This window comes from Marmota monax, unplaced genomic scaffold (assembly GCF_021218885.2).
Source record: "Marmota monax isolate L192 unplaced genomic scaffold, Marmota_monax_Labrador192_F-V1.1 WCK01_AAM20220418_F8-fsc00013, whole genome shotgun sequence".
Classification (NCBI taxonomy): Eukaryota; Metazoa; Chordata; class Mammalia; order Rodentia; family Sciuridae; genus Marmota; species Marmota monax.
Genome location: NW_026692202.1, coordinates 27,109,133 through 27,122,022, shown reverse-complemented (window position 1 = coordinate 27,122,022; position 12,890 = coordinate 27,109,133). Strand labels below are relative to the sequence as shown.

Genomic DNA, 12,890 nt, shown 5'->3' with positions numbered 1-12,890 from the left:
CGTTTAAAAACAAAGGCCAAATCTAAGGTTAGGAATGTGACCTTAAACTTGCAAGACCAGACTAGCCTGCAGGGAGATTCTAGGGATGAATATCATAGAGGACAAACCTCCGAGATCTTAGAAAGCCCTCCGGAAGAGGTAGAGGATCTTCCTACAGAGGAAAATCTGGAAGAGATTCCTAGAGGGGCTCAGAGTTCTTCTCCGCCACGTGGTTTAGAAACCCAAATTCAAAATGGCGATAGTGCAGAGTCTGACCATGATTTGCAATCTGAGGGAGAAGAATCAGACATGGAAATTCAGGACTTACAGAGGAATCTTAACAGGCTGCGTTTAACACCGCCTGTCCAGGCTATTCGAATTCGGCCGGTACCTGCTAAAAGGACAAAATTTAACAGGTACGCTGGGTTAACAATGACTTTTCTTACCCCGTTCCAGCGAGGTATTAAGAAAGCACAGGAAGATGGGGAGGATACTAGCGGTTTTCAACTTTTTCCAGTTTTTGAGCAAGTTAATGAACAAGATCAGAGAGTTAGAGTTCATGCTGTAATCCCATTTAAAACCATTAAGGAACTAAAAAGTGCATGTGAGACATATGGTCCAAATTCCCCTTTTGTACAGAGCCTGATAGAAAATATTTGCTCACAACCCCTTCCTCCTAGCGATTGGATTTCTTTAGCCAGATCTTGTCTGAGCGGGGGAGATTTCTTACTTTGGAGGACTTACTGGACTGATTTCTGTACTGAACAGGCAGAAAAGAACAAAAGACAGGATATAGAAACGCCAGTAGAAATGTTTCTTGGGACAGGTGAATTTACTGACCTAGAAAGACAGTTAAATTATGATTTTGTAGTGTACAATCAAATAACTGATTGTGCAAAACCTGCCTGGAGGCAGATTGTCTCCAAGGACCAGTCCAATTTAGTTCTTACCAAAATCAGGCAAGGTGTGAGTGAACCTTACTCAGATTTCGTAGCCCGGTTGTACCAGGCTGCAAACAGGTCAATCGGGGACTCGGGAGCGAGTGAGTTCATTGTTAGGCAATTGGCATTCGAAAACTCAAATAAATACTGTCAGGATATTCTTAGACAGCACCGTAAAAAAGGGACAGTTTCTGAGGTTATTCGCTTATGTTCTGACATAGACTCTACTCATTTACAAACAGTGGCCCTAGCTGCAGCAATAAAAGAAACTTTGAAACCACAGGATTTAGTACGAAAACCCCACGGAAAATGTTACATTTGTGGGAGAAATAATCATTTTGCGTGGGATTGTCGCATGCGCAATTCTAAGTTCAGGGCTCCATCTACTGGTCATAATAGATATTGCAGGACTCAACCCCACGTGGCGAGTCAAGATGGCGCGGATCAGCGCGCCTTCTTGCCGTCATTTCCTCCTAGCGGGAGGACAAAAAACTTCCGGTCGGCCCCTCCCTGGGCCGAGCAACAATACGGGGAATTCGAGGAGTGGTCGCACAGTGTGACGTCACTGGCGCCGACCAGGACAGCCCGCGATTTTTATCGGAACATAGATCACAGACAGTTTTCTTAGGACCTTCAAGGACAGTTGAATTAAATCCTGAGACAGGGCCAAAACAAATCCCTACTGGGATTTTCGGACCGCTTCCAGATAATACTATAGGTTTAATTTTGGGACGCAATAACTTAAAGGGAGCCATTGAGGTGATACCCGGTGTGATAGATTCAAATTTTAAAGGACAATTAAATGTTACTGTAAAGTCCAACTATGCCCTAAGGCTCACTCCAAAGGATACATTTGCCCAATTGATTTTATTGCCTTGTGATTCAGGGAGGCACGCACCAGTAGATTCAGTTTCTAGACCACCGGACAGAGTATACTGGTCGCAGCTAGTAAGACAAGAACGCCCCTTATTAGAGCTTAAAATTAATAATAAAAAGTTCCTCGGAATAGTAGACACAGGAGCTGATATGTCTGTTTTTTCTAGTAGGTTCTGGCCTAGGAACTGGCCTTTACATGTAGCACCAGCTAACCTAGAGGGAATAGGACAGGTTTCACAGCCTGCTCAAAGTGCCAACTATCTCCATTGGGAAGATTCTGATGGGAACAGTGGAGTATTTAAGCCTTATGTGTTAGGGTCTTTACCAGCTAACCTATGGGGAAGAGATATTTTAGCCAAGATGGGATTATTATTAGTTACTCCAAACTCTATAAGGTCAGTTGAGGAAGTTAATCAGAGGTATTTTCCTGGAGATGATAAGGAGAACCTTCAGGAAGAGTATCTGTTTACAAACCAGTCTCCACGACAAAGATTAGTAAATGCTTCAAGCCAAAATTTTTACTAGGGGCCCTGAGTACTTCCCTGATCCCTAAGACAGCCAAAAAACTCACCTGGCTCACAGAGGAGCCTATATGGATTTCTCAGTGGCCCATCTCAGGGGAAAAGCTTAAAATAATTCATAGGTTAGTTCAGGAACAACTTCAGGCTGGTCATATTGAACCAACGCTTAGTCCTTGGAACACACCTATTTTTGTTATTAAGAAAAAGTCAGGTAATTGGAGATTGCTACAGGACTTAAGGGTGATAAATCATGCAGTTCGACCTATGGGATCATTACAGCCAGGACTTCCCTCCCCCACAGCCATCCCTTTAGACTATAGCTTGATGGTAATAGATTTAAAAGACTGTTTTTTCTCTATAAGGTTACATCCTGGAGATTGCGAGAGATTTGCCTTCACTGTCCCAGCAATTAATTTTAAGGAACCTGTTAAAAGATATTGCTGGAAAGTACTCCCCCAGGGAATGCGTAATAGTCCTACACTGTGCCAAAAATATGTAGATCAGGCGATGGATCCCATAAGAAATAGCTTTCCTGATGCGTATATTATTCATTTTATGGATGATATATTATTGGCTCATGCTAATCCAGAGGTACTTTCAGAAATTTTTATTCAGTTAGAGACTTCACTTACAGCAATGGGTTTATGCATAGCCCCTCAAAAAATTCAAAAGGTGCCTCCTTTTCAATATCTAGGTCAGATAATTCAAGGATGTACAATCCGTCCTCAAAATCTTCAGATAAGAGTAAAGGAGTTACATACCCTTAATGATTTTCAAAAGCTATTAGGAGATATAAATTGGCTGAGGCCATCCCTAAAACTAACTACTTCTGAGTTAAGTCCTCTATTTCAGATGTTACAAGGAAATCCCTCTCCAACCTCTCCACGTCAGCTAACCTTAGAGGCTAGAATGGCTTTAAGGAGAGTTGAACATGCAATTAAAAATGCACAGCTTACTAGAGTTGATCCTAAAGAAATAGTGTATTTATTAATATTTCCAACTGAACATACCCCAACAGGAGCCATATGGCAAAGATTAGGAGTTATTGAGTGGATTTATTTATCCCACTCTCCTCAAAAGACATTAATTCCTTTTCATGATTCTATAGCTCAATTAGTAATTAAAGGTAGAACTAGGATTTTACTATTAATTGGATCTGAGCCTGATATCATAATTATTCCATTTTCTATTCAACAGACTAATTGGCTTTTTCAAACTTCTAGCTCATGGCAGATAGCTTTTGCTGATTTTCCTGGCCAAATAGATAGCCATTATCCTCGTGATAAGATTATACAATTTGCATCATTAATGTCACTTATTTTTCCAAAGATTGTACGTGCACATCCTATAGATGAAGCTTTATCAGTGTTCACGGATGGTTCTAACTCAGGTAAAGCAGGTTTTTATAGTCGTGTTCACACAGAGGTAATACAAACTTCTTATACTTCTGCCCAAAGAGCAGAGCTTCAAGCTCTGATTTGTGCCTTAAATTACTTTTCAAATGAGCCTATTAATATTTATTCTGACAGCTTATATGCAGTCGGAGTTACTAAAAATATTGAAACTTCAGTTATTGGGTATACTTCATCACAAGAGTTATTTGAGTTATTTCATAATTTACAAAAGACAGTGCTAATGCGAAAGTACCCATGTTTCATAGGACACATATGAGCTCATACTAATCTTCCAGGACCCTTAGTTTCTGGTAATGACAAGATTGATAAATTAGTAGCTTTTTGTCAACTGATGTCTTCATATGACTGTGCACTAGCTTCCCATTCCTTGCATCATCAAAATGCTTCTAGCTTACGTAAAAAATTTAATATTACTAGAGAACAAGCTCGTCAGATTGTAAGCCAATGCCCTAAATGTGTTATTCACACTCCATCTCTGCCATCAGGGGTAAATCCCCGTGGATTAAAACCAAATCAAATATGGCAAATGGATGTAACTCATATTCCTCAATTTGGTAAGCAATGTTATGTGCATGTCATAGTGGACACTTATTCTAGATTTATTTTTGCCACAGCACGTACTAAGGAAAATACTCAGAATGTAATTTCTCATTGCTTAGCAGTTTTTTCTGTTTTAGGGTGCCCTATGCAGATTAAAACAGATAATGCTCCAGCTTATGTAAGCTCTTCTTTTCAACAATTTGCCAAGAGTTTAAAATTAATCATAAAACAGGAATTCCTTATAACCCTCAAGGCCAAGCCATTGTGGAACGAGCTCATTTATCTATTAAGCTTCAATTACAAAAATTAAAGGGGGGAATAGGTTTATGACTCCCCAAAATAGCCTTAATCATGCCTTGTTCGTTTTAAATTTTTTAAACTGTGACGCAGAAGGTCACACTGCTGCTGAGAGACAAATGTCTCCCTCAGTAACAGGCCCTTTAGGCAGAATTTTGTGGAAAGATTTACAGACTGGTCAGTGGAAGGGTCCAGACCCAGTGATTATGTGGGGTAGAGGTCATGCTTGTATTTTCCCAGAAGGCGCATTTCATCCTATTTGGGTGCCTGAACGTGCTATCAGACATGGAACAGATAGAACCCAGATTCAAGCGACTGAGGATCGACCCGGAGGAGCCCCTATCCAGAAGGAGGAGATATCGGAAAAGGATGAAAAAAGACCAGATTGACCCAGCCGAAAAGCTGATTTCATGGGAATACTTGAAGAAACTAACAACCCAGGCTTCCCGAATACTTCGACACCTAGGAGAGGACAGGACCCCAGTGATGATGGTAGCAACAGTAATTGCCCTGTTGGGCTGTCAGGTAAAGGGGGATCAAATAGACACTTACTGGACATATTTCCCAGATCCACCCCTGGTACACCCAGCTGTGTGGACTGGAGAATCTATTCCAGTATTTACTAATGACTCATTCATGATGGGAGGATTTACAGATACTCATATTACTCCCAATCATGTGACTAGATTTAATTATTCTGGCTGCAGTGCCCAATTACCTTTGTGTTGGTCACATGATAAACATGCTGGCTGTCTGAAAGTATCATTCGAAGAAAAGACAGCGATTGGTAGACATAGACTGACAAATAATTCTATTTATGGGGACTTAAGACCTTATACTAGATCAGTAATTAAGATGGGACTTTCCCATAACAAGCCAGTCATTTCTGCAAAACCTCCACGGATGCCCCACTGTCCAAATAGTTCTACAATTGAGATTGGCACTTTTCCTAGATGGATGGATTGTGTAAATACCTTTCCTGTACAACATAAAGTGTCTAAAGATAGTGGGTATATTTTAGACTGGTCTCCAAAAATTGATAAAAGACAATTACGAAGAAATTCTGCTATGACACCTGCAGGATTTGTTAGTAATATTTTGACTTATAGTAAAGGAGGTGTTCAGAAAGATGTTTGGCGTTTAATTGCTGCCTCAGAATTCTTACATTTTACAGACAAACCTTTACCAAAATTTGTTGGCAAGAACTGTAAAGAGGGATCTTGCTATGGCTTACGAGCCTGTGTCCAATTTCCTTATGTTTTAATTATTGGAAATGTAAAAGTTAAATGGATAGATGACAGATATATTGTTACTTGTAATAAATGCAACCTAACCAATTGTATTACTAGGTATAATGGAGGAAAAGGAGTGCTGATACTTCATCAGCCCTCTTTTGTTTTATTGCCTGCTAATATTTCAGAGCCATGGTATGCTGATACTGGTTTACAAGTCTTGCAGCAAATTCATGCCCAGTTAGCAAGACCTAAACGTGCTATTGGAGTTATAATTGTTGGTGTTTTGGCGCTAGTCTCCTTTATTGCCTCAACTGTCTCTGCATCTCTGACATTGTCTCAGAATATTCAGCATGTGAAATTTCTTAATAACTTAGCTCAAAATACTTCCAAGGCTCTGCGTAATCAAGTAAATATTGATGAAAGGATTGAGACTAAATTAAACGCCTTAGAGGTGACTGTTATAGACATAGGTAATGAACTTTCAGCCTTAAAATTTAAGGAAAGGCTTAAATGCCGTGCCAATTATAAGTATGTTTGTGTTACAGCTGCCAAGTACAATGCTTCTCTCTGGGATTGGGAGAAGGTTAAAAACCATTTATTAGGTATTTGGCAAAATAGTAATAATAGCTTGGATATTCTGGAACTTCATCACCATATCCAAGACATTCAAAATAATAGAGCTAAATTTTCAGATCCTTCTTCTCTGGCAAACCAAATATTAAAGGAGTTTAATGGATTCAACCCTGGAAATATTCTTAAACACTCGGCCTGGTACATTATTGGATTATTCTCTTTGCTGTTAATTCTCTTTTGTGTTGTAATTATAGGATGGCGAGTCTTCGGAACAAGAATACAGAAACTCCAAAGAGTGAACTGCCGCCTCCTTTTTAAGAATAGAAAGGGGGAATATGTGGGAAGCAATCCTGACACGTGACTGGGCGACTCCCATTAAGGGTCTGAGGCTTCTGGCTGTGTCGGAATTTTCCCGGCCCTTTCCTGATGAGAGAAACCGTCCGTGTGGGGGTGTGACTGACCACTGACCCCGGGGGCCCAATCACTGACCCTGACCTTGGAGTGCAGTCCCCCCTCAACCTTCATTGGATGGAATTATCCCCTGAATTTCTTGTTCCCCAATAAAAGGCTACTCCCTGGCGTGTTCACTCTCTCTCTCTCCTGCTAGCCCTGAGTAATCCTTGCTGCCCTGCTGGGCGGTTAGAGGTTGGAGCCAGAGAGGGGAGCCGTCTCGGACCTGGCAATAGAAATAAGGTAACTGAGTCTGTGTGTTTTATTTCGATCTCTTCTAACTAACTTTATGCCTAGAACCTCATTAATGAAACCAGTTTCAATTATTGTTTTTTATCCAGTCTGACAATCTCTGCTTTTGATGATCTAGTCTTTTTCTCCTTCTATTGGGATGATCACATGCTTTTATTTTTTTCATTATGTTGATACAGTTAATAGCATTGATTAATTTTTAAACATTAAATCAATCTTGCATGCCATGAATTGTGATGTACTTTCTTTTTGTATTGCTTTATTATAATTGCATGAATTTTGTTGAGGACTTTTGTGTCTATTATGAAGAATATTTGTAGTTTTCTTATATTATATTTTCTTTATCTGATTTTAACATACAAGTAATACTGTTTTCATAAAGAGTCAAAAATATTACTTTTTCTTTAATATCTTGGAAAATTTTTACAATAGAATTGGTACTATATCTTCCTTAAATGCTTGTTACAATTCCCTAGTGAAGCCTTCTAAGCTTAGAGTTTTATTGGGTCATTTTAAAGTTGAATTTAATTTCTTCAATAGATAAAAGACTATTTATATCCTCCTCTTCCTCTAATAAAGCTTTTCCTAGACTCTCTCAGTTCTATCAGCCTACTTCAAGTCAATTTACTTTTTATATATACATAAACTTGTAGTTTGTAGACCTCTGTGAATCCTACTTTTATGCTTACATGTATAAATCATGTGTTTATTTTGTTTACTGTTTTGCTTTTAAGAAGAAGATGTAAGAAGATTCAGATTTATGAGGTCACTATTATTCTACAGATATAGATAAGTACATAAAAGTTCTAGTAATAAGATTCTACGTTGAATAATCAGGAGGAAAGACCTTTGTTATGGGGTTTTTAAGAGAAAGGGACAATCCAGGTACCTCCTGGTTGTATGGTCATTACATGTTCTTTTGGCTTCCAAACATCAGTCCCTTTTGTGGGTAGAAGTTCCTAGATTTATATTTTGGTATTTTTTTTAAACTCTGTTTACAGTCTTGTCCCAAAAGATACCCTTTGCAAGTGTCTATTCAAATAAACTCCTATTAACCTGTGTCTCTGGGGCTACCCTGGTTTCTATTCTTTTTGAAATGTCTTTAACAATTTTTTTTAATGAACCATATCATATTTTCAAAAGTACTTATCATTTTACTTAAGTTATCCAGAAATGATTTTAATGGTTGAAACCAAATAACTCTAACTGATACTAGACAGAGTACAGAAAGATGGTATTCAGGGAGTTTGTCTGTATGACTTGTGGATTATCTATAAAAGACCTTGGCTAGAAAAGCTTGTTTAAAATGCAAGTGCTCACTTCTGAGCCTACTGAGTAAGGATTTCTCAGTGTGAGGCCCAAAGAATCTAAAATTTGAACAAATTCCTCATGGATTACTTTGCAAAATAAAATTTGGCAACAGCATAAGGATACAGGTTTTCAAAGATGAAAACATGGATTATAAATCTCTAAATTGCTTAAATTGATGCTAGTCATTTTCATGCATCAAGTTTTCTTGTACATGAAACCAGTATGGTAAGATCCTGGTCATCAAATTATTTTAAAAGATTGATATATGCATGAAAAGGATTTTCATATTGTCTCAATTACGAGAATTGCATTAGTCTTAGTGGTCAAGGCCCCAGCTCTTGAATTCCTCCATCTAGGACTATCTGTCTACCTCTACCACGCAGCCTGCGCAATGGTTTCATTAATGAGGTTCTAGGCATAAAGTTAGTTAGAAGAGATCGAAATAAAACACACAGACTCAGTTACCTTATTTCTATTGCCAGGTCCGAGACGGCTCCCCTCTCTGGCTCCAACCTCTAACCGCCCAGCAGGGCAGCAAGGATTACTCAGGGCTAGCAGGAGAGAGAGAGAGTGAACACGCCAGGGAGTAGCCTTTATTGGGGAACAAGAAATTCAGGGGATAATTCCATCCAATGAAGGTTGAGGGGGGACTGCACTCCAAGGTCAGGGTCAGTGATTGGGCCCCCGGGGTCAGTGGTCAGTCATACCCCCCCACACGGACGGTTTCTCTCATCAGGAAAGGGCCGGGAAAATTCCGACACAGCCAGAAGCCTCAGACCCTTAACGGGAGTCGCCCAGTCACGTGTCAGGATGGCTTCCCACATCTACCTTTAGGTGTTTAGATTCCAAAATTAAAGTCTCAGGTAAAAATTTTGAGTTGTGAGAATCTGGTTGAAAATCATTTAAATCCACAATAATATGTATGACCGTATTTATGCATGATGTTTTAGACAAATGTACTTCCAATTGAGAACATTTCTTGAAGAATTAGAATAGGTTAGAGTAACTGAATACCACATAAAAGTAGTTGGTTTGTATGTAGAAGCCTTGTTCTATAAAAATCAAAATTGAAACTCAAATCAAAATAACAGTATAATTCAACTTTACATTGTGAAATTGTCTTTCACTCATGTTCCATGTCAAACAAGGGTGAGAGAGGGCAGATACCTCTCTAGGTAGTGTTGCCCAAGACAGGGTAATATATGCCCTACTTCTGGAGTGGTAGCTCTTGATTAGACAGAGAAGAGAATATAGAGAACTGGCCACCAGCTCTTGAATTCTCCCATCTAAGAATAGCTGTCTACATTTATGTTCAGTCAACTGCCAACGCAAATCACATTGCTGTGCCTGATTTCAGGTGACTTGGAAAGTGCAATCAGCTTGAGGTTTCTTTTTTTGGGGTGGGGGCAGACCTGTTTTTTTGTTCTGTTTTGTTTTCAGTACTAGGGGTTGAACCAAGAAGGTTTTGCCACTGAGCTACATCCCCCACAACTTTTCATTTTTTTATTTTGTGACAGGGTCTTGCTAAGTTGTCCAGACTGGCCTTGAACTTATGATCCTCATGTCTCTGTCTCTGGAGTCACTAAATTATAGGCAGCATCATCCTGTTCAGCTCCTGAGTTCTTAAAAGTAGAGGGAATAGAAATATTTGTATAACTAATGTACCACATGGAGCTGTATTAGCAAATATTCTAATGTGAAGTAAAGATTGAGTACCACTGGTCTAGGGCTTGGAATTTTTGAAAGGAAGCATCATTCTTTCTATTTAGAGTCTCATATTAACTTGTATAGGTAAAATATGTGTGTGTGTGTGTGTGTGTGTGTGTGTGTGTGTGTGATGACACAGGCAGACCTCTGTTTTACCTTTGTCTAGGGGTGGCTTAAAATGGTGGTATGAAGCAGTTGTCCTGAGATGTTGGTGGGGACCACAGCTTGCCTGCCTCAGTGCTCTTTCCTGCTTTCCCACCCTGTTCACTATCCTATTTTCTAATACTCTGGCAAAGTCTCTGATGCCTCCAGATCCAAGTGATTACAGATAAAAAAAAATTGAAGGGAAGATAAGACATGAATCTCAAAAAAATATCTTTTGGTTTAAATATTTATGATTATGTAATCCATAACTTTAATTAGGCTTTTAGAAACCTGGCAGTACTCACATATTATCCTTGGAATTAAAAAAAAAAAAATCACTACAGCCAGATGGCATGGAGTTTTACAGATAAATAGCCCTCTATGAATCATTGTTTATACACACAGACAGATACCAGTATTTGACTCTGAGCCGTCATTTGTATCTAAATCCTTCCAACAGGCTGAGTGCAAACTGAAGATAATGTGACTTTGAAGGACGTCCTCTTTATAGTGACTGCACATGGGGCTTCTGTCCATGTGGAATGATTCAGATGCCTGACAAACTGATCATAGTGCATCTCAGGCCCCTGAAGGAGATGAGAAGACAGACAGAAGTTGCCAAGAAGCTTGGGAAAGAGGATTAACTTGTATGCTGGGTGGTATGAAATTAGATTCATGGGTTTGCTTAAGATTATGCTTACCCAAAGCCGTGACTGGTATACGCAAGGCTGTCAATACACACTAGTAGCATCGGATTCACCCTAAATAATTCCTAAATTCTGCCAAAAGTCTCTTCAAATAGTGTCCATCCATTCTTTACTTTACTATCTTTAATGATAGAGAATTTCTTACATTCCAAGTCAGTCTACTTGATAAGAAGTTCTTTATATTGAACAAGAATTTGCTTTTATCTGTTTGTTCTTCTTCCTCTTTGAACTAAACAGCAAACTTAATGCTTCTTCTGAAAGAGAGCCATCAAGTATTGAAGGAGAGCTAGTATAGCACCTTTAAATTCTTATTTAGACCAAATACTTCCAGTGTCCTTAATTATTATATTTCCCACATCAGGAAACCTGTTGGAAAAATTTATTAAATAATTTATAAATTCTCTGCCACATTGCAAGCATCCTTCTGATAGTTTATCAAAGGCATTCATCCATTTAGCTTCTGTTTTGTTACCAATTTTCTGACTTATAGATTGAACTGTGTCCAGACCCCAAAATATATTTTGAGCTTGACGCCTAGTATCAAAACCTAAGTGCTTCGGAATGTAAACCATTTGGAAATAGTGTTATTGCTGATGTAATTAGTTATGATGAGGCGGTTATACTGGGGTAAGGTGGGCTCCTTATCCAATATGACTGGTTTTCTTATTAAAAGATTGAACATAAAGGATGTGGGGACACACAAGGAGGATGTCATGTGATGGGAAACAGAGTAGATTTATGCAGCTGTAAGCCAAGGCATGCCAAGTAGACAGAGAACCCCCAGAAAGTAGAAAGAAGCAAGGACAAATTCTCCTTCAGATTTCAGAGGAACCATGTTCCTGCAAACAACATGACCTTGTCTAGCCTTCAGAACTGAGACAATAAATTTCTGCATCTAGATTATGTGTCTTTTGTTATAACACTCTAGGACACTAATACAATGTTTTTTGTTTTGTTATGTTTAGTTTTTTTGGTACCAGAATTGAACCTAGGAGCACTTAGCCTCTGAGCCACATCTATAGCACTGTTTTGCATTTTATTTATAGTCAAGGTCTCACTGAGTTGCTTAGGGCCTAACTAAATTGCTCTGGATGATTTTGAACTCACCATCCTCCTTCCTCAGCTTCCCAAACCATTAGGCTTACAGATGTACTTCATTCCTTTTTAATAGCCAATAATATTCAACTATGAGTACACTACATTTCATCTACCTATTCATCATTTGATGCACATTTGAACTGTTAACATTTTTGTTTATTATAAATAGAGTTGTTCTATCTTATATTTGATAAAGGGGCTAAAAGCATGCAATGGAGGAAGGATAGCATCTTCAACAAATGGTGCTGGGAAAACTGGAAATCCATATGCAACAAAATGAAACTGAATCCCTTTCTCTCGCCATGCACAAAAGTTAATTCAAAATGGATCAAGGAGCTTGATATCAAATCAGAGACACGCCGTCTGATAGAAGAAAAAGTTGGCTACGATCTACATTCGGTGGGGTCGGGCTCCAAATTCCTCAATAGGACACCCATAGCACAAAAGTTAATAACTAGAATCAACAAATGGGACTTACTCAAACTAAAAAGTTTTTTCTCAGCAAAAGAAACAATAAGAGAGGTAAATAGGGAGCCTACACCCTGGGAACAAATCTTTACTCCTCACACTTCAGATAGAGCCCTAATATCCAGAGTATACAAAGAACTCAAAAAATTAGACAGTAAGAGAACAAACAACCCAATCAACAAATGGGCCAAGGACCTGAACAGACACTTCTCAGAGGAGAACATACAGTCAATCAACAAGTACATGAAAAAATGCTCACCATCTCTAGCTGTCAGAGAAATGCAAATCAAAACCACCCTAAGATACCATCTCACTCCAGTAAGTTTGGCAGCCATTATGAAGTCAAACAACAACAAGTGCTGGCGAGGATGTGGGG

The 12,890-nt window shown here is 38.9% G+C and overlaps 1 protein-coding gene across 1 annotated transcript; it reads left to right on the top strand.

Annotated features, from left to right (window-relative positions):
* The first annotated feature begins 283 nt into the window (after positions 1-283).
* On the top strand, positions 284-7,069 carry LOC131423835 (endogenous retrovirus group K member 19 Env polyprotein-like). The gene is made up of 2 exons (XM_058575952.1): positions 284-395; positions 4,810-7,069. The coding sequence occupies exon 2, from the start codon at positions 4,855-4,857 to the stop codon at positions 6,736-6,738; it is 1,884 nt and encodes a 627-aa protein (XP_058431935.1). The 5' UTR covers positions 284-395; positions 4,810-4,854; the 3' UTR covers positions 6,739-7,069.
* The last annotated feature ends 5,821 nt before the right edge of the window (positions 7,070-12,890 follow it).

What these genes read in the sequence shown, in the direction of transcription:
- LOC131423835 (XM_058575952.1), top strand. Translation starts at nt 4,855, where the DNA reads ATGGAACAGATAGAACCCAGATTCAAGCGACTGAGGATCGACCCGGAG.